The sequence below is a fragment of the Notothenia coriiceps genome, unplaced genomic scaffold (genome assembly GCF_000735185.1).
Source record: "Notothenia coriiceps isolate Sejong01 unplaced genomic scaffold, NC01 NC01_scaffold00037250, whole genome shotgun sequence".
Classification (NCBI taxonomy): domain Eukaryota; kingdom Metazoa; phylum Chordata; class Actinopteri; order Perciformes; family Nototheniidae; genus Notothenia; species Notothenia coriiceps.
The window spans coordinates 2,856,589-2,878,115 of NW_011369951.1; the positions used below are offsets into that span (position 1 = coordinate 2,856,589).

A 21,527-nucleotide genomic window follows, 5' to 3' on the forward strand; every position below is an offset into this window, starting at 1 on the left:
CAGAATTAGAACTGACTTGATATTATCAATCTAATAATCATTTCAACATAGTCTTTTCTACTCAAATGTACTTTCCCCCCTAGGAATATGTAACACAAGCCTCCACGCTGAGTTTAAACTTTCACCTGTTACAGGTGGACATCCCTTCCTCATTTCAGGGTCAACACATACCTGCCACTACTTCTGGGTGTGACTCAAGTCAGCTGACCAAGAACCGACCAATCAGAATTCGTCCGCCGTTGTAAATACACGGTTGTTTTGAGAATGTGTAAAGAGCCAACAGTGAGAGCGAGGAGACATGACGGTGGAAACAAGTGGTGAGTAGGTTATATACTTGGCTTTGAACTTGTCCGGGAGTCTCTTTTTCTTACGTTTAAAACTAGTTGGGTAACTGGTGGCTGCTTAACTGCAATATCGATCCAAAACCTAATCAGTCTTATAGGCAGCAGGTGATGTTTCCAATGAGGGACAGCGCAGTTCATATCCTGCATGTTAGGAGCTCAACGCTATGTTTAATTTCAATAAAATAGTAACTCTTTACGATTTTTCTAGGCTATGGTATTCTTAAATATTACTTTGGCTAATATTGTTTTCCTATTTTGACTATCTATCTTTGTAAAAATGTAATTTATTCTTATGCGCAGTCAATGATAATAGGATACATTATAAAGCAGTGGTTTGATTCAGTCAATTGAAAACGGATATAATATTCTTTGCATTTCTGAAGCTACAGCTCGAAGATTGTCTCAATATTTTAAAAACAAAATCAGTATAATTTGTGTTTACTACTTTTTCTTCCTCTATTGTCATCTGCACGAACATAATTTTGCACTGTGAAGCTCAAACATCCAAGTAGCATAACAATAGACAAACCACATTTTGATTGCAAGAAGACTTCAATATACTTGGTGTGTTACACTTGCCTTGACATCTATATGATTTCTGTTCTTTTTTTAAACTTAAACTTAGTATGTATTTTTGTTCAACAACAAACAGAGAGATAGTGGATGTAGGGCAGGTTGTTATCCCCAAGAATGTGCTAACTGTAAGAACGATGGATTATAATTGGATTATGTAAGCCTCCAGTTTTAAATTTCACCCCAGGCTGCACAGCACTCGGATGATTGTTGCAGCATGGAAAGTTGAAAATCAGACTGAGATCTGACTGTTTAATGCCTCAAATATGTGTGGTGAAAATCAGTGATGGTTCATCATGAGGCCAACACTTATTCATGCACTGTATTGCATGTGAATTGATTATCACACAATAAATAAGTCAAATAAAAAACACTGTTAGCTGTGTAACACTGTTGAAGACAACCCACAGTGTTTTTTAGCTCTTTGGAAAAACAAAAAATTGACTTTAATCATAAAGCTAAAAAAATGTTTTGAAACACCCTTTTGTTAACCAATCAAACTAGGATGAGGCCATCTTCATTTAAAAAAAAATATCAGCAAGATATTAATTATTTTATCTTTGGCCAAATGTCTCCAAAACCATCCATTTACGTATGTCTATCATTTGGAGCTGGTTAAACTTGTATTGCTGTAAGTCAATTGTATTATTTATTTGTGACGAAAGATTGTTTACCTCCTTAATTGTATGCTTAAATTAAGAATCTGTATTAATCCTTTCTGGAAAGACAAACCCTGTATTTGTTATTGTGTTTACAGACACGAGGGGAGCTGCCCCGACACGCAGTAGCCGACAGGTAAAACCAAAACACCAAAACAAACAAACAAACTCTTCTGTCATATTATATTGATTCACCTGCTGCTCAACCCTCCTACAACCCTTTAATCTCGGTGGCATCTCATGAAAAAACAGGCATTGAGAAGTTAATGTTACATAAGTCAAATTCCTCGTATGTGTAAACCTACCTGTTAATAAACCTGTTTCTGATTCTGACAACTGGTTTATAGTTTTAAAAAACCTGTGAGCTGCAATCTCAAGTCATTTGTTTCAGTGCCTGGACATTCCTTTTTCTGCATAAGAGGCTTACAAGATCAAACGACAGAATTATTGTATGATTTGTGCTGGAAAATGTTGAAATGTAACTATTATACGACATGTTTTCAGAAAACCTGCATGCTTCTTTTTCACCATGTTGTCTCTGAGACAGTTCATGTTAAAGTCAACACTGATGATATTAGGGTTGGCCAAAAAGCTTATTTCAGATAATGTCACATAAAGATATAGAAGCACTGTATTTCTGTCTGCTACTCATATGGGTTGATATTATATCGGAACAAATATTTCAGTTTTTACACCCAGACATTTTTTACTACTGATATATATTTACCTAAATCTCAGCCTTCTCTAAGACTCAAAAAACCCAATCTGAATTTAAACTAAAACTTTTTAGCTTTTTTAATATTGCCTTTCTTCCTCTCTTTGTGACACGTGATTTGTATTCAACATGGGTTGTGTAATGCATAATGCTTACATAATGCTTCCACCTGCCTGTTTTGTTTTCTGACCGGAGCTCTGCCACTTCTTTCTGTTTGCCTGGTTGTTCTCTGGGACAGGCTTGACCTGACAAGTAGCATTTTTTACTCTCGTCTGCCAGTTTATTGAGCCCTGAATGTGACAAAGAGGATAATGGATCCTGCCATAACTCCACAAATAAACTAAACAGGCTTTACAAATGCCTCATGATTCACTAACAAACACAATGTGGTTTGCAAATACAAAACACCATCTACAAACTAATGCATTTAGTTTTGCAAAGAAAAAAATGTATCTATTGAACAAACACATAACATTTTTCTAATAAATCATGTTTCAGAGAGAAATTCTACAGAGCCCCCTAGGGGACATGGAGAAGGGAAAAAAATGTACTTGTGTAGTTGTAAAACAAAGTTGTGTACTTGTAAAAAAACGTGTTGTACTTGTAAAAAAAAAGTTGTGTACTTGTAAAACCTGCTGAATTTGTCTCTGAAACATGATTTATTAGAAAAATGTTGTGTTTGTTTGATAGATATGTTTTTTCTTTGCAAAACTGAATGCATCAGTTTGTAGATGGTGTTTTGTATTTGCAAACCACATTGTGTTTGTTAGTGAATCATGAGGCATTTGTAAAACCTGTTTAGTTTGTTTGTGGAGTTATGGCAGGAAATTAGCTCCATACATATAGCCATGAGCAATGTTAATGACAGATTAATCTCCTCCTGTAGAATGGGAGTTTGCACTAATTTAGAAATAATTATATGATTGGGTGTGCGTTTGTACATTCTTGTTGATTATATTTCTTACATGTCACTTGTTAGATGCTTTTATCCAAAGCGACTTACATAGTCAATACTGTGGGCAATCCCCACAGGAGCAATTTGGGGTGAAGTGTCTTGCCCAGAGACACAACGACATGCTGACTGCAGTGGGGTTTGAACCTGTGCTCCCTTGATCCAAACACCAACGCTCTATCCACTGCGCCACACGCCTACAAATGTCATTTATAAATTGTCCTTACAAGGATTAAGTATGCATTAGTATCAGCGGACAGTTCTGTCAGTAACATCGTTCCCACTGTTGCCATGGCTGTGCAAAGGGCAGCCGGGATAAAAGCTGCCAGTTGTTTTTTTTTAAAGGTCTTTGAATGTGACATCAATCCCTGGATTTATACCCACTGAGTGGACTGATCCTGTTTTCTCTCACTCTGGCTGGATTAGATTTTGCTTTTATTAAAAGCACTCTACAACTGCCATTAAGTATTAAAGATAAAATAAATACTTGGATTCTCTGTAGCTGAAAATTAAGTTCAAAGGGACAACATCCTTTTAAATCTGTTTAGGTCACACTAAAATAATTCAAAAGTGTTTAATGAAAACCTTAATCTCAGATTAATTTACTGTCTGGTCATCACTGTCAACACAACTCATTCACATTTCATATATGGATTATTGCAATTACAATCGAGAAATGTGGCTTTTTAAAAGGTTTGATGATTTTAACCTACACAAATATATAGCTTTTGGAATATGCCTCTGCTTTATTTAACTTCATATAAAACAATTTCCTTTACATTAATATTTATAGTCGAACATTATTCAAGGAACAGACATGTGATGTGAATAATGTTCAAGTGGATCAATGCAAAAACAACTTGGAATCTTTCCTATCAAGTCCAAAAAACAATAATGTAATATAGTATGCTTAAGAGAACTATAATCATTTTAAAGCACATTGATGTTTCTCTCCTGCTGCCTGATGTTATTTTGCCCTTCAATCTCACTTGTTTATAATGGTTCATTATATCCATGCAGTCCCATGGTGTGAAATTCCTCGCTTACAACTAGATACAGTGCTGCCATCCTCATGTAGTTTTAGACTCTTTTCTGCCCCCTGTGATGTCTCTGTGGGAAACGCTGATGTAGCTCCTCATCATGAGACTGCACAGTATCACCAGAGTAACGAAGAGGCTCATAGATTCATCATTGTTGCCTTTTCTCCACCCAGGAGGGCCCTGGAGGACTGTGGGACTCTGTGAAGAAAGCTGCTGTGGTCATCGGATCTGGAATCTTATTCTTGGCTGCATTCGGCAACTCGCTGACATGGTAGGATTTTATTACAAGTTACAGTGTTACAATAATACAAACCAATATCTTATCCTGTATTAACTTGAGGAGAAAAGAACAATTGACCTTGAAATTGAGTGTCATTTTTGTTATTAATGATTAAGGTATAAGTGAAACACAATTTGTGTATAGGATATTTATAAAAAGGTTAGTGTTCTTGTCATTAAATTAACTTAAGGAGAATATTTACAATCGAACTACAAATGAAAGTAACTTGACTGGTACATACCAATGACCACATTATACAATAATTTGAGTTCTTTAATTTACAAATATTAAATTACTTGGAAGACTGAAAACCAATTGGCTAAAACATCTGTATTGTTGATTCAGGAGGAGAAAAAAGGTTTTCAACAGAGGGCATGATGTGACTGGAATGAAAGGATATGACGCTTAGTTGTTGCAGGGTAGTTTCTATTGTCCTCTGAGTTTCATTGTTATGTGATATTTGACAAGATTTCCTTTCCCAGGCATCTTCAGAGATTCTGGGGAGCTTCCGGAGATTTTTGGCAGAACATGTGGACCAAGGTGTACGTGGGCTTTGAGGGTCATGAGACTGCTTTGTTCTACTTGGGTAAGAACTAACAACACAATTGATTTTTTTTTCTTTTCCAAAAACATGTTCTGTAGAAAGTGCACTTTGCAGCCAACACACTGTTACGGACAGTTCATACCAGAGAGGTCTTTTTGAGGTCAAATCGAACACACTGATCTGTTTCCTACACGTTAACAGAATGAGTGACTTGCTTTGATCAAAACATGCTTTGTATTTTAGGTTTTTTCACAGTACTTATAATAAATGTAGTTTTAAATGTGATTTTACAAATGATTTAACTCAAAGCTGGGAATTGTGATCCTGCACAAAAGAGTACCAACCCCAGAGGAAAAAACACATTTGTTTAGCTTTGAGAACATTTGTTTAGCTCTGCATATCAAAGAATGACCTCTGGTGTCCAGTTACTCTCTTTTATGATGTAGCCATCATGTTGTTGTTGGTGTTGTGTCAACTGTCTAGCTGTTTGGACACACAATCTAATGTAGGACGTTACGTGCTGACAGTCACGGGTGCATTAACAGATAGGGCAAATATTGCTTCCAGTGACACATGTAAGGTGCTTTCTCCAAAGTAATTATGTAATCGGTCTTGAGGTAAATCAATAAACCAAACGCAAAGTACAACCAGTTTATTTCTGTGATTATGTTTATTATCTTAGATTGTGGCAAGGCAAAATCCATTTTCTAGTGAGCTCAGAAATAACAAGGCCAGACTGTTAAACATGCAGAATTGATCATGAAAATTGTTGTTTCTTTTAAAAAAAAAGACGTTTTCATCCTTTATTGATGTTTAAATATTGAGGTCCAGGTCAAAGGCAGGTTAGTTGTCCCTCTCTGACGGTAGTTTCTCCACAGGCTCGATGTTGGTCCCCACTCTGGCGTTTTGGGGGACGAACTGTCTGTTGCTGCTGGTGGACACCACCGGGAAACCCTCCTTCATCACCCGCTACCGAATCCAGCCGGACAAGAATAACCCGGTATGTTCTGCACTGAATCTCTTCCAGTTTCACTTTAAATACTAAAACAGCACCACCAGCACCACCACTATTTTGAACTAGGCATTTGATTATCACTGAGATACAAACTTCCACTCACTCTCTCCTCCTTCTACCAAAACTGATACTGCATGAACGACCTCTAATTTAGATGTATTTTCTAACCCTTTTTAACCTTTGAATCAGAAGACAGATTATTTTATGGCATTTCGTATGTTTACGGATAATAAATCCATCTAATCTCATTCTTCTTATCTTTATTCAGCCCTAAAACGCCAGGTTAAACCAAGCATTATTGTACGGATAAATTCACCTATTAAAACATGTCTCCTATTACAACAAATCATAGAGATTTCCTTAATCAGTTGTTCGCATCACAATACATGAAAATAACAGGGAGTAAATGAATAAACTGGCATAACTAATTATTATATTATTTGTGTCAAAATTTGAAAAATAAATACAAAAAAATGAATTAATAATGAAAAAAAATGTAATTTAATAATTATTATAATATTCTGTATTTATCGATTCATTTATACATGTATTTTCCTATTTATTTATATTTTTATATTGAATTTTATCTAATTTAATTTATACATTTTTCAACTTTTGCAAAGTATTATTTCCTGTGCTCCTTTTGGACTCTTGTAATATGACATGTATTGCGTGCATGTTTACGAACATCCTGAGTACTCTGATGAGACGTGTTCACCTGGCCATTTGACCAAAGTCCTCTCAGTGTTTGCTTAACAGACGTTGATGGTTGGCCGAAATCCATCATTCATCCATCTTGCTTTAATGATATACTTCCAAAAGATTAAGTGTGTTATCCCAATTTGAATATGCATAATATTTGTGGGGCACTTATAGGAGTACATATTTTTGTAGCATAGCATTGTGTCAGAAACTTTGATGAAGCTGCAAAAGTCCTTTTTTGTGTCCTGTGAGCTTTCCAAGGCCCGTTACTCTGAGTCAAAGAGACGTGACTGATTGTAACCTCCTAACCTGAGCCCTAATAAATAAAGCCCCTGTGCTGTTTTGTAGCATCAATTTATCTTTTATCAAGCAATCTATCCATATAGCTTAAATTGAAGCCCCTGGTCAATCTTCCAATGGAAACTTTAATAAAACCAACCAAACACTAAATGAATCTCACTGTAGAACTGTCTGTCTTATATGTAGGTTGTTATGTTTGTACTTTGATACACATCATACCACAGAATTATACTGCAACTGGGCAACAGTTCACATGTGAACACTGCAGACACACACAAAGGGCCATCGTGATATGTCCATATGTTTATAACTCACAGGGTCCAAAGTTTATTGGGAAAAGGATGACTGTTACACACAAACTGGAGATATCTTCTGTCTTTGATTTAGTGAAGCTGATAACTTAAACTACACTATCAATGCTGACCTCTAAACTTGCATGTCTTTGTTATAAACATTTTGTTAACCTTATGAGCAAACTTCACATGGGGAAAAAAAATCAGCAACAACCTACATATAAGCTGGAGATGTTCTTAAAAATGTGCAAAAGAGAATAATGACCAAATATACTCCAGGCATTTCAATGTAGGTAATGTACGTAATGTCATGAAAATGCAATATATTTGTCATTAAAAATACATTTATACTTAGTGTTTACCCTGTGATTCCCTCCTGGTCTTCCAGGTGGATCCAGATAGGCTTCGCCATGTGTTGAAGACCGTCCTCTTCAACTATGTGTTCATCTCGGGGTCCATGGTGGTGGTGGCTCGATCCCTGATGACCATGAGTGGAAACCCCTGTGGCCCCGAGCTGCCCGCCTTCCACTGGGCCCTCGCAGAGCTGGCCTTCTTCTCCCTCCTGGAGGAATTTATGTTTTACTATTCCCACAGGTTTGGATCCTTAATTATTTTATTTACACCTTTGCTTTTATGACTGTGACATGACATAATGTGTCCTTTTTGAAAAAAGCCCTTTTGGTGGATTATCTGTTTTCATTGAAAAACTGATCTTTACACATCACTGCCACCTAGTGGTAAATGTGAACAGAAAGAAGACATTTCGTTTTTTCACATAATGTAGTAGCCTACTAGGGGTTTCACAACTACCAATATTTACTAGTCGACTAGTTTTTCAAAATAGTAGTCGACTAGTCGACTAGTCGTTACGTCATAATAAAGACACACAAAGAGATGTAAACCTCTCTTTGTGTGTCTTTATTATGACGTAACGACTAGTCGACTAGTCGACTACTATTTTGAAAAACTAGTCGACTAGTAAATATTGGTAGTTGTGAAACCCNAGTCAACCGGCAGAAGGAAGTGGCACAGTTCCAGAGCCGAGAGGTATAGAGCAATACACACACACACACACACGCACACACACACACACACACACACACACACACACACACACACGCACACGCACACGCACACACGCACACACACACACCGTATTCTATTTTCACATGAATTTTCCTTTTTTCCAATGTAATTACTTTGCAAACTCATCTTCTGTTCTTTCTGTGTTACAGCTACGGTGATAGTATGTTTCAGCTCTCCAGGCTCCATGGACTTTTGCAAGACAATCCAGTTTAAACCAAGCTCCTCTGGTTTCGATCAAGCTTCTTCCCAACGACCCAAGCATAAGGTATATGTTAGGCAGAATTACCTCTGTTTAGTTATTGTTTCTGTGGTTGAATAATTAATTAAAAAGTCTCCAATGGTGGAAAGTAACTAGATTTACTAAAAAACTGTCCTAGAGGATGCTTACAATATTTCAACACTTAAAAGCATGATTTAAACGCAGGACTTATGTATGGGTTGTATGGGTGCTTTAACTAGGCTAATTCTAAATACTTCTTCCACCACTTCTCTTTGTCGTTAAGTGCTTTTTGTTGTTACTAAATTATTTAAATACTTAATGTTTACCATATGTTTATATTTTCAGCAAAAACAGCTGGTGTTGACAGAGGAAGAAGTGACGTTGGGCAATCCCCTTGTGGTTCGAGTCTCACGTTCAAATAAAACGGAAGAAATCACCATCCCATCTTTGGAAGAAGGTAATATTGCTCAGCCATGTAAGCAAAGACACACTGAATTTCAGACTACTAATGCCACTGATCACCAAGTCCTTCTTCTCTTTTTCAGTTTGCTCCATGAATCTAAATAGGACTTTAAAGAAGTGTGATGGTAAGATCTGTTGTAAAATATAAAACTGCTGTATAGAGGTTTTAAAAGTGTGAGGCGGGTCTCAGCAGGGGGCTCCACATAGTTTTTCCAAGCTTTTTATTGGAAGAGGAGAGGAGGCTCAAGGTCTCAGATTTTGATAGACGAACATGAATTGTGCATAACGACACGCATGCACATGATAGTTTTACATACTTGTAGAGTGATACATCTTACTTGTAAATCCTAATGATTGATTTCTCAGTTCCCAGACTCCGATTTGATCATGAGAGAAATGTCGTCGTTGTCCTCCTCCAGAGTGAAAACTCTAACGTCACTGATGAGCTCATGGTTAAGAATCACCAGACTGGAGAGTATATTGTGTGGGTTAGTCCATGCTAAACCTTCCCATCAATTGCAAGTTACATAATCAATAATGTTTGTGTTTATCTATTTAACCTTTTTTTTTTTTTTACCTACGTTTGCAGCCCAAAGACGACAGAGAGATCATCCTTCCGTCCAAATTTGTTGCACCATGCATGTGCTTTCAGGTATCTGACATTTGAAGTGTAGGTGGCAAGAAAAGTTGAGCTACAAACATTATAATGAAAATATATATATTTGAAACCTTTCTTTACAGGTATGGTGGAAGACAAATGAGCTTCGAAAGGAATACTGCCCTTTCCTAAACCGACAAGGTAAAGAGTCTTTCAGATTACAGATAGGTCACATGGGATTCATTTTCATTGGTATGATTTCACAGCATTGCAATCCATCTTTTTCAGATGTGCTGGAAAGAATGCAGCACAACGTGTCTGTGTCTCTGAAGGAGTCTCTGCAGAGGGGGGGAGGCTCTGTGCTGATCTGGAACGTGACGGCCCCCTGCAGGCTGAACGCAGAGGTGAGCCTGTGCAAGAAGGACCCTGCAGGGGGCCGCTGTGAAGAGGTGAAGGGCTTCAGACAGGAACTGCACAATCATACTGGCTGGACAATCATACTGGCTGGATATTGGGTACAAACATTACCTTGCTGTCTTTGCAATCTGTCACAAGCTCATTTTTGAAAAGGACTTAGATCCACTCTTATTTGTTGTACAGTTTGACTTGCTATACTTTTATTTCCCTACGTTTCTAACTGTATTCATGCTTTTCTTTGACAGCTATAGTGTATATTAAACCACCCAACAGAATATAAATCGGTTTAATTTAGCTCCGACTCGACCACATTCATCATTAAAAACATTGATTACAAATGAATGTACATTCAATATAACATTTTTTCTGACTGAACTTTAACTTCTGATACTTTAGTAACATTATTCTGACAATGCTTATGTACTTTTACTTCAGTAACATTTTCAATACATGTTAAGTATTTTTACATTGTGTCATCTAATAACTTAATCCACCACTGCACATCCTAACTACAACCATGATCCTTTGGGCTTACCTGCTTTTATTATTAACCATAAGTAGGATAATGCTTTATAATATTGTATTATAATTAACCTGAATCTTCAATTTGTTTTTTTATTTATTATTCATTTACTTTTCAGAAAACAGATACGTTCAATATCTCGTCGCATCCTCTGCTTTGTGTTCAGGTGATTTGTGTTGATTTAATAAATATATATCCACATGTGCAAAAATGCTTCACTGCTCTTACTACATAACACTGTGCTAACCTTAACTCTTTAACTCGTTTTTAGATAAAGATACAAGGAATCGAGTTATACTTGGAGCCACAGTGTCCATTTGCAAGTAAGATTATTAATTATTATCCAGACTCAGATTAACTGTGTTTAATGTTTAACTCTCCTCAGTTAGAAATAGCTACACTGTTTCATTCGAAGGTGGTAGATAAATGATCTCACATTCACACTTGTTTACTCAGGTGTGTTAAAAGTTCTTTATCATGATTTTCAAAGACTTCTGAACTCAATTATTAATTTACTTTCCAGCATCTCGATGGAGATGGAGCTTGCCACTCCTCATTGGACTACTACTGATGTCTTTGGCCTTACTAGGGGCATATCTTATGCAAGGGGTCCTGAAAGGTCAGTTTTTATGATATCTTTGCTGATCATATAATACTAAAAGCCCCTTAGCAAAGCCCCTTAATATGTAAATCTGTTTATCTTCTAGGCTACATGTGGAGATGGTTGAAAGACGAAGATGTTAAAGGTACAACAAAGCTTATTTTATACTATTACCACATTCTCTTTCCACTGTTAACATTATACTTTCAAACTTTTATTTAAAAAATTGCGATGTCCTGAATTCTCATTTATATTTTTTGAGCCACTGTTTGCAGCTATTGTGGATTATTCTTATCTGAAGGAATTAAAATAAATATGACTTAACTGTTGGACAGAGCAAGCTGTTTCAAGTTGTTTTAAAATTACTCACCTTTTTTTGTGGCTGTAAGAGATAAGATAAGATAAGATGGTACTTTATTGATCCCAATTTGGGAAATTGTTGTAAAGCTTCATAATTAACAGATTTACCAGAGAGACATGAAATGTTATCAATGGTTTCATTTAACTTTTTACTGTTTCTAAAAAAAGGTTTTAATATTCCTCTTTTTCAGGTGCTGTGGGTGGGGGTCATGTGGTGTTGCTGTACCCACCTGATGACAACCAGGCTTTGCCAGAGATGATGAGTCACCTGGGCTCTTCCCTCCAGGCTCTGGGCTTCACCGTGTCTCTAGACCTGTGGAGTCAGACTGAGCTGAGCGTTTTGGGCCCCGTGCCCTGGCTCCACTCAAGACTGAACCGGCTGCAAAAGCAGGGGGGCAAAGTGGTGCTGGTCCTCACCCAGGCTGCCTGGATAAGGGCTGAAGAATGGGGGGCTCGTAGCTCAGAGAGAAACTATCCACACAGAGACATAGAGGAGACAGGAAGAAGCTACACTGCGTCTTCGCCCTGTGTAGATGTGTTTACTGCCTCATTGAGCTGTATCCTAGCAGACTATTTACAGGGCCGCGCCGGTGAGCGGTTTGTGTTGGTGCAGTTTGAATCCCTTCCACCTGAGCCTCCCGGTGGTTTTCGACCGCTGCCAGAACTTTTCCGCGGCCTTCATGTCTACAGCCTTCCATCCCAGAGTCTGGTTTTTTTGACAGAACTGGCAGGTGCTCGGCAAATGGCCACGGCCTCAGCCAGACGGAAAAGAGCAGGCGGGCTCAGGATGGCGTCCAGAGCGCTGGCACAGGGTCTGTCAGGGTTCACAACAGGGACAACTGTGTTACGCTTGCCAGGAGTGTCCCAGAGCTGTGTCGGGGTAGGGGTTGAAGACACAGGGGAAACAGTGCCCTTGCAGCAATGTCTTATCACGCCTCCCTCGAGCACTGACTCTAGCCCGAAGCTCAATGCGATGGAGTGTGTCTAACAGCAGGAGGGGATTACTAAAGGTTTCAGGTTTTGAATGCCAGTAAAGCGTTGAAGTGATACTCTGGTAGAAGTTCAGATAAAGCGTTATCAATTTGAAGGATTTGCATTTGCTGGTCTAATCTTATGGGGTCTGGTTGAGAAAAAGGGATAAAGTTGTTCATTTTCTTTTTATTAAAACAGCTGTTATAGCTTGAGCTGTTGCTGCTCCAGAGCAATAGAAGCACATTACACTATACCTCACACTACTTCTAAAAGAAAACTCTAATTGATGCACAGCTTGATTACAACATGGTTTGTGATGAATATAACTTATTTCGAAATCTTCATACCGAAATTACACTAACATACAAAACAATATTCTCAAAGAAGTAAATTGCTCTACTGATTTTTTCCTTACGGTATGTTGTTTATTTAGGCTGTTTACCAGTGTTAAACCAAGCCTCCATTGTGTGTGTTTAACTCGTTTTTGACATTCTGCATGCACATGTATTGAATATAAATGCCAATAGAGACATGAAGAAACTTGTAGCAGCATGGCGAGTCTGTTTTATACTGTGTTTTGTTTTACAGTTGTGTGATTGAATAAATAATCTGTCTGACTGAGGAAGTCAGTATCTATTCTCTTCTTATTACAAAACAGTTTACATTGTTGTTAAAAACATTGCATGACCTGTGTTTGCAGAGCAACATACTATAATTGTTATTCAATGTTATTTATTCTATGTTTCTTAACAAGAGCTGCAACTGCATTTACGTCAGGCACCCACAAGTACAAAATACAGGAGAGATCATAAAACTAAAAAGTGTATAAATACAAAACACAAGGTATGGAATCAAAACAATGCAGTGAGACAAATACGTATCACATAATAAAAATAAAAAAGAAGAATATTTAAATAAATAGGCCAAGTACAGACATTATAAAACATTAATTAACTTGACACCTGGGGATTTCATCACAGTTTTTGTTTATAATATTCTAACAACCTTTTTTTAATTTTATGTAAGAGCAAGAAAGTTAAGCATTGAGAACATAAACAAAAAAAAGTAAGTTACAGGAAAATAATTCTGAACCTGAAAAGTTATTTTTATTAATAAAACATTTGCCCTAATAAATGGCTAAATAAATAAATATAAGGTGTGTGTACTTAGTGTGACCTGACACTCAGAGTCAGTATAATAGATGTTGACTGATTGGTGGATGAGTTAAATCCCAGCGGCTTTGGGCGGTGCCTCACCCCGTGTGGCTCAGCTGGAGAACAGTGGACCAGCTGGAGGCTGTTCATTCATCTATCCCGACCAGGGTTAGCCTCACACGAACCTGCATATCAGTGTTAGCTAGCTTATCATTTAGCTGGCTTACAAACAAACAAAATGGCACAGTTGAGTCAATAAAAGTGTCCGTCCAACATGTGAAAAATCTGCTGCATTGTGTGAACCAGCAGGGACTCAGACAATCATCAGCGCTGCGGAGGAAGTGGTGGCTATCCAATAAGGTAAGACGATGATAGCCAAAAGTAGCAGTTTGGCTAGCTAATATCAGAGTAACTGGAGTAAAGATCACTTAATCAGATACTTTTAGGCTTAAATATCGCGAGGAGAACGCAGTTGCTGAGTTTGATAGAGTTTAAAGAGACATCGGACGGATTAGCAGACAATAATAGATCATGTTAGCTTAGGCTAGCAGCTAGCAATTGACCTTAGCCAGCTGCTCATTTTGTGTGGTGCTGATGCTGAGCTAGCTAAGCTAACGCCTCACACCCGGAGAACAGCATCCCACTATGCTAATCGGGGTTTTGGAGTGAAGAAAGAGAAAAAACGACTTATTATCAACAGGCCACTCACTTAGCTACCTTGAAAGTTGCATTGTTTTTTGTTAAAATATCACACAAATCTTAAAAACAACTTACATAATAATAATTGTATATATTTGGCGTCAAAAAGTCAATTAAATACAGTACGGCAATATAGTACAAAAAAAACCTACAGTTTAATAACAGCTTCAGTCATCACTACTAAAATAAGTTCTAAACCTTTAATTTGCTAAAGTAATGCTACATGTAGCAACATTATATAGTTTATTACATGGCTTTCTATTGGATTGCTTTATAATTTATCCTATGGATGTTCTTGCCTCCTCACTATACAGTAATATTTCGTAGCATACAGTTGATCCACATAGGCTACATGGTCTCAAGAGAAACATGATAAATAATACTAATCTGAAAGTAACAGGGCATTTAGGTTGATCATTGAAAAGTATGTAAATCTCCACATTTGCCGTAGCCTACATAACTGATTTTGTGTTGGTGTGTTTTTCTGAAGGATCATGTGGTGGGCCTGGCCGTTCCTGCCTGCTCTGGTGCTTCTCTCAGAGCTCTCTGTGGTGAGAGTCCAGACTGCGCCGTGCCAGACCTGCCGAAAACTCACAGAGAGTTTCATCAAGGTACCGTACAGCAGTAACTGTAATTCATGCTTGTCTCCAAGAGCAAATTTCTATTTTTCCGTATCCCTGAGTCTCAAAATGTCCCTATTTTCAGGGCTTGGAGATAACAGCCAACAAGAACTTTGGGGGTGGAAACACTGCCTGGGAGGAAGAAAAGCTGGCTAAATATGAACGCAGGTAAGACAAAGTGTTATTAAGAGTCTCACTTACATTTAATTGAGTTACCTCTATCCATGGTAATTATCAAAGTCAGCCAGTACTTGCTGAGTGTAATGAATCTGAATCTCAGTGGACAAGAGTAAGGCTCCATCAGTCTTCAGGGGGTGAGGCAGTAAATGATCTTTTAATCTACTTATCTTGTCTTGTGTTACATCTCCAATTGTTGGTCTTTTGTTTCAGTGAGACTCGCCTCCTTGAGATAGTAGAAGCTGCTTGTGAAAAAGCAGATTTTGAATGTAACCAGCTCCTGGAGCAGATAGAGGACCAAGTGGAGACATGGTGGTTCCACAGGTAAATGTAAAATATGTGTTTGGTAGTATGATTGAAAAAAAACATTCCAAAGTACACCAAGAAAAATGATTTGATGATTAATTACTTTTCGTTTTTTTTAAATATTCTATTTCATTCCCTCTCCATAAATGACAAACACGAACAAGACATTTTACCATTCTCTGTTTTAACTTCATGACTGACATGATGTGTGTGTCCTGTAGGCAGCAGGAGGCACCGGACCTGTCTGAGTGGCTGTGCATAGAGGAGCTGAGACTCTGCTGTCCACCTGGACGCTTTGGACCTGACTGCAAAGGTGTGAAAAACATAAATATTTAAATAGAAGCTTCCTGATATGAGTGTTGATAACTTAACCATCAAGAGTGATTAAGACTTCATAATGATGCAAAATCCACAGGCTAACTCAGAGCTTTGGTTTTTAAGAATACCTCCTAATAGGATATTTGTCCAACACAGAATGTCTGTCCAGCCCTGACGGTGTGTGTGGAGGTCTGGGCCGCTGTGAGGGGGAGGGGACTCGCCTCGGAGATGGAGAGTGTGTCTGTGATCCCGGATACTCGGGCCATCTGTGCCAGAGTTGTGCGGATGGCTACTACAGGGAGAAAAGCTCCAACAACAGCATAGGAGCCTGTGCAGGTGCCCGAGATTCAGATAACTGTTTCAGCTCTCTACGTGCATTTAATTCAGTTTGAGGTCATCTTAAACTGACCTTTCCACTGTCTCCTCGTCTCTCACCCTTTGTAGCTTGCTACCACTCATGTAAGAAATGTGCAGGGCCACAGCACTTCCAATGCCTCGACTGCAAACCCGGCTGGATCCTTCATGACAACAAGTGCGTGGGTGAGTTTGGCTTTAGCTGTCATGTGGTAGCATTTCATCCACTCTTGTGCTAGTTTTCTGGATGTGTGTTGTTTGACTGCCCTTGTTTGTCTCTTAGACATTGACGAGTGTGGAACAGAGCTGGCTCGTTGTCCTTCTAACACCTACTGTCACAACACAGAGGGAGCATACGAGTGCAGAGGTACGAGCAGTTGACATTTTGGTTGCTTTTGACAGTATACTAGTTTTTGTATGTCATTTCAAGATATGTAGGTTTTCTGCAGCTAGTTTGATTTTTGATTATTTTTTTAGTCAGGTTTTCAGTTACATTTGCAAGAAATTGTAGCAATTAAATAGTAAAATACTGTGATTAATCAATAACTTAATACGATTATTTTTTGTATTGATTAATCTGCTGTATTTCTTTAATCATTTATTTGGAAACATTAAATAACTCACTTAATACCCTCTTTGGTGTGATGTTGACCACTCTGTTTTGTCGTATCCAGGCTGCGACCAGGCATGTGTTGGCTGCATGGGAAGTGGACCTGCCCGCTGTAAGAAATGTTCCCGTGGCTACAAATTGAAAGGAGCAAAGTGTCTTGGTAAGAATATACCGCTTTTCTATTTTATTTCTGTGTCACACCTTTGTACCGCGGGAGTCCACTGTATTTGATTAGACTCAGACAAAATATGCCCCAAATCACTGTGTATAAAAAGTGACTTTAAACGTGATGCGCACCAAGCTCGTGTCTAGATGGTTAACCTCAATTTGCAAAACTCATAACTTGACGGTTAATGTTTAGGTTAGGTCGTCAGCAAAAAGTCTTTATAGCTTTTTTTCATTTTGGAAATCGAACACAGCTGACCAAGCTGGATGTGCAACAAGAGGGCTGGAGGATTAAACAAATTTAAAAACGCTGCTCACATCAAGACAGGACATTTTACCTGCCGCTTGTCATCAATAATAAACATTGGTACATTTTTATAATTTTGTTCCACTGTATTTAGATATCTATGTTTATAGACATATTGCTGCCGTATTTATGCCTTAATGAAATTATGTTTTTTGTTGATGGACCAGCTACAATGTTAGCGTAGCCCAGCATCATGATATAGTCATTTGGACAACATTTTGATTTTTAATTGCAATTAAATCACCGTAGAATCTTTTTTATGGGTTCACATACCGCTGTAGTAAACCGAATAGCCATCATAGTTCACACAAATGAAGTCAAAAGTAACAGAGAACTGCATTAAACGGCTTTCTTTTCGTCTCACAGATATCAATGAATGTAGTGATCGTGCAATAGCATGCCCAGGACTCAATGAGGCCTGTATCAATGAGGAGGGGTCCTTCCACTGTGACTGTGCTGATGGATTCATTAGAAGAGACAGCATATGTGTTGAGAACAAGCCTCCAGGTAAGCCGCCGCACCACTATATGTCCAAACACATATATTGCTGACAGCTTCTCAGATCTGTTGGTAACCTTTCTTTATCCTCCTCCTCCTCCTCAGCTGGCCCAGAGAAGGGGCTGTTTGACGACATGACAGACGATGAAGTCCTCGTGCTGCAGCAGATGTTCTTTGGCGTTGTTATTTGTGCCATAGCTACACTCGCTGCTAAGGGTGACATGGTTTTTACGGCCATTTTCATCGGAGGTGTAGCTGCCATGGCCGGATACTGGCTGACAGAAAAGGGAGACCTAATGCTGGATGGATTTATGAAGGGACGCTAGACTTTCCGGAGCCTCGATGTTAGAAAGGACACCGGAATACCGGCCAGGTCAGGTGAATAAGACTCAACCGGGGGGCAGGAAAGTATCCCTGCAATGCTAACCTTTCAGGGATTTACTTTGGGAGTTACTTGAAAGGACTTGGTTTCATTTATGTTTTATGAATAGGATAATGCAAGAAAAAGGGAGAACTTGAAGGCTATCAAGCCATTAATCTTGGAAGAGGAATGACAAAGCAACACTGCACTGATATAAAGGAGATGAACTTAGTCCCCTAAGTCAACTCTGTTGGGAACAAGGGTGACATGAAGACAACTAATGATTGTTCAAATCTGTTATGCATTTGGATGTCTCATGCCTCAACTTTGAAATGATGTCGTTTTTTCTTCCACACTATCGAAACCTCCAGTCATCATGTCCATCATGTTTTTTATTATCTCAAAGCTGTAAAGCAGAGGGTTTCCCACGGGCTGATTGTGAGTTTTATCAGGTTACTGCAGGCTTACCCAAGCTACTCGCAATAGGCAGGGGTTAGATAAGGGAAATGTTAGGAATTTGCTTTATCGCCCAAAAAGGAGAGTTCATTGAAACCCTGGGATGTTTCCATTATGAGCTCATGGTTTGTTTCTGTTCACAGAACTTTCCCTCTTTACCTGCTGAATGATTCTTTTTAGTAATAATGCATGAAAATAGGGTTTGAAATGAAAGGTACTACACTGTATGCATTATATTATTATGTCTTACTTTGGCATGGAAGACTGACTTCACCAGCTGCTGGATCACCAACACTACTGCTATCGACCATTTAATGAGTGTGTGAAGGAATGTGCTTTAGGTACCTACCAACTATGGATCTGGATGACTCAAGCCATTTTCTGTTGCCTTTTATTTATTTTGAAAGCAATATTTATATATTTAAAGATTTGTGTTATCATATTTAGTCTTTACATTTCATATGTGTATTTGTGTGTGTGTTCTCAATACATTTTTATTTTCATCTGTTCAGTTGTGATTGTAGCAGATATAGTAGCATCATGTTCGAAGGCCACAGAGTGTCACTTCTTACCCAACCATCTCCTCTGTCCTTGGTTTTCTTCATGTGGAAACTGTTCCAGTCATTATTTGTCATATATGTTTGCTTTACAATAAAAAGTCTGTCAAACTTTATGTTTTTATTCAAATGTTTTATTTAACTTGATCAGGCTTCCTCAGCTCTTTAAACCACATGTGTCAAACTCAAGGCCCGGGGGCCAAATCAGGCCCTTGGTGGATTTAATTTCGGCCCGCAGGATAATTTTTAATTACTATTAGATCTGGCCCGTCGGTATATTGCACGCACACCGTCACTCCATCCTGAGAGTCTCCTCAGCTCAGAGCCTGACCCCAAACATTGATGACCTTGCACCCAAGATGAGATGCCAAGTATCTGCTCTAGCACCACAGAGCAGCAACCTGAGTTTAATGGATGTTTCCTTCTGTTTCTCTCTTGAGACAACAGGGCATGTTTGGTTTGTTCTTTGAGGGGAATAGTTTTTTTGAAGCTGTTGTTGGCCTGTGGAAAAATGTAATCATAAGAAATGACTCTGCAGATAGAGCCATAAGAAATGAATGCAACTGATTATTTAATGTTTAATGTTGTTTTCATAGGCAATAATTTAAGCTTTGTTAGTTCCAGGTTTAATATGTGCAATAAGTTCATTTCAATAAATTTTGCAATAAACATTGAACCAGTCCGGCCCTCGACTAGTACCCATTTTTAAATTTTGGCCCACTGTGTATTTGAGTTTGACACCCCTGCTTTACAAAAACCAATATAACACACTACAGGAAAGGGGAAACCCAGAAAAAGCAGGATAGGAGCTCTTTAACATCAAAACGCTACAAAGTAGATCTGATTACTCTCTTTAAGTCTGACTGGATGTTCATGCTTCATTTGTGCTGACAGGACTGTGCCTTCCTGGCCTCGTTAACACATGGAACGGCATTAATTGTAGTGACAATAAGTCGATCATGTACAGTATAAACATCATCGTTGTCATACAAACATGTCAGCCCGAGTTCATTGAGAGTTCACATCTGCTGCTTGTTTTGCTAAAGTGACTTGTCATCACTTTTGTCTTCAGATCCGTGAGACGCGGCAGTCGATGAGGGACAGCGAGAGCGGCCTGGAACGCCTCGCCATCGGACACCACATCGGGGAGCGTGGACACGTAATGGAGCGTTCACGAAACCGCCGCACCGGAGACCGCGAGGACCGAAATGACTTCATTAACCTCGATGAGAGTGAGTCAACGGGCCAGAAAGATGCTTAATGTTCAGGAGAGAGGCGTGCACTCATCCCTAATAAATCGTCTGGGTTAACAAGAAACAAAAGTAATGTTATCAGATTACACGGACCACTGGGTTTTAACCTGGGGGACGACAAAGCGTCACGAAAAGCCTCCTTGAGTTTAAGGACCGTAATATAACTTTTCATGAAAGCATACAGCCTATCATTTCTGTGAACAGCTTCATCCAAATCACTCGTTCTACCTGAAGTTCATGCAGTTATTAGGGTCATTGTTTGGCTCAATTCTTCAGTTTAACAGTTGATGAGGCTGGGCGACTTGAATAACATCATATATGTCGATATTTTTGACCAAGTACATCGATATCGATATTGGCAGGACCATTGGTGCTTTTACAAAATATTCACACAATGAGAATTCTGATAAATAATCCTCTGTTATGTGAATTGAATGACTTAGCGGGAAAAGGCAAATAACTAAACTGCTAGAATAATCAAGAAGGATCAGAACATTTTAACACTTTATTGTACGGCTGACTTTAAAACCAGGAAAACACGATGCTTATTTGATTTATCGATATTTAAAGTCTAAGACAATATCTAGTGTCATATGACAATATCAATGATATATTTAAGCAGTAGCTCACGACAGGCCGTGGTATATGGCCATTATATCACAGTTAAGGGGCGTGGTTCGGCCCCGCTGTTTTCTTGTCCCAGTTTGAAAAGCAAACTGTATACAGTTAAATCGACCGGACTTCTTTCTGCAGATGTGAGCGTCCTTAACAACGGTCAATAAGTCCTTGCTGCACATTATTCCTTACGGCCCGTCTACACTACAGGCATGAAAAAATCTTGAAGCTGGGCGTGTCTGAAGCTTGGCGATTTTTTGCGAGCAACGCGACCAACAACCAATCACATGAATCTCCCGCCCCCGACATACAAAGCAATAGCAATGTTAAAACGAAGTAAACTGGATATAAACTCTCCAACCTACCAGTTTCACCCACTGTCTCCGCCACCTCCCTCCATGCCTGGTTCCTCCGGTTTGTA

General features: G+C 38.7%; 3 protein-coding genes across 4 annotated transcripts; all 3 read left to right on the top strand.

Moving 5' to 3' along the window:
• Positions 1-247: 247 nt before the first annotated feature.
• LOC104967183 (fatty acid hydroxylase domain-containing protein 2-like) lies at positions 248-8,661 on the top strand. The gene is made up of 8 exons (XM_010796600.1): positions 248-317; positions 1,675-1,712; positions 4,457-4,554; positions 5,046-5,149; positions 5,986-6,107; positions 7,806-8,011; positions 8,091-8,154; positions 8,653-8,661. Exons 1-8 carry the CDS (start codon positions 299-301, stop codon positions 8,659-8,661), a joined length of 660 nt encoding a protein of 219 aa, XP_010794902.1. The 5' UTR covers positions 248-298.
• On the top strand, positions 8,405-13,274 carry LOC104966687 (interleukin-17 receptor C). 2 transcript variants are annotated; one of them, XM_010795915.1, is made up of 13 exons: positions 8,405-8,464; positions 8,653-8,768; positions 9,069-9,180; positions 9,269-9,310; positions 9,552-9,673; positions 9,775-9,837; positions 9,927-9,984; positions 10,072-10,298; positions 10,842-10,889; positions 10,995-11,046; positions 11,247-11,342; positions 11,431-11,469; positions 11,876-13,274. In XM_010795915.1, exons 2-13 carry the CDS (start codon positions 8,688-8,690, stop codon positions 12,670-12,672), a joined length of 1,737 nt encoding a protein of 578 aa, XP_010794217.1. In that variant the 5' UTR covers positions 8,405-8,464; positions 8,653-8,687; the 3' UTR covers positions 12,673-13,274. The 2 variants fall into 2 exon arrangements, with proteins under 2 accessions (XP_010794217.1, XP_010794218.1); XM_010795916.1 differs by having other exon boundaries at positions 9,552-9,667.
• Positions 13,275-13,906: 632 nt separating this feature from the next.
• Positions 13,907-19,354, top strand: creld1b (cysteine-rich with EGF-like domains 1b). Its single transcript, XM_010795917.1, has 11 exons — positions 13,907-14,170; positions 15,000-15,120; positions 15,215-15,297; positions 15,520-15,630; positions 15,834-15,925; positions 16,087-16,266; positions 16,375-16,470; positions 16,568-16,651; positions 16,959-17,054; positions 17,733-17,873; positions 17,970-19,354. The coding sequence occupies exons 2-11, from the start codon at positions 15,004-15,006 to the stop codon at positions 18,188-18,190; spliced, it is 1,221 nt and encodes a 406-aa protein (XP_010794219.1). The 5' UTR covers positions 13,907-14,170; positions 15,000-15,003; the 3' UTR covers positions 18,191-19,354.
• The last annotated feature ends 2,173 nt before the right edge of the window (positions 19,355-21,527 follow it).

Coding starts and splice junctions, on each gene's coding strand:
- LOC104967183 (XM_010796600.1), top strand. Junction 1,713..4,456: donor CGACACGCAGTAGCCGACAG/GTAAAACCAAAA, acceptor TTCTCCACCCAG/GAGGGCCCTGGAGGACTGTG. Junction 5,150..5,985: donor GACTGCTTTGTTCTACTTGG/GTAAGAACTAAC, acceptor GTTTCTCCACAG/GCTCGATGTTGGTCCCCACT.
- LOC104966687 (XM_010795915.1), top strand. CDS start 8,688: ATGGACTTTTGCAAGACAATCCAGTTTAAACCAAGCTCCTCTGGTTTC. Junction 8,769..9,068: donor CCCAACGACCCAAGCATAAG/GTATATGTTAGG, acceptor TTATATTTTCAG/CAAAAACAGCTGGTGTTGAC. Junction 11,343..11,430: donor TATGCAAGGGGTCCTGAAAG/GTCAGTTTTTAT, acceptor TTTATCTTCTAG/GCTACATGTGGAGATGGTTG.
- creld1b (XM_010795917.1), top strand. CDS start 15,004: ATGTGGTGGGCCTGGCCGTTCCTGCCTGCTCTGGTGCTTCTCTCAGAG. Junction 17,055..17,732: donor GAAAGGAGCAAAGTGTCTTG/GTAAGAATATAC, acceptor TTCGTCTCACAG/ATATCAATGAATGTAGTGAT. Junction 17,874..17,969: donor TGTTGAGAACAAGCCTCCAG/GTAAGCCGCCGC, acceptor CCTCCTCCTCAG/CTGGCCCAGAGAAGGGGCTG.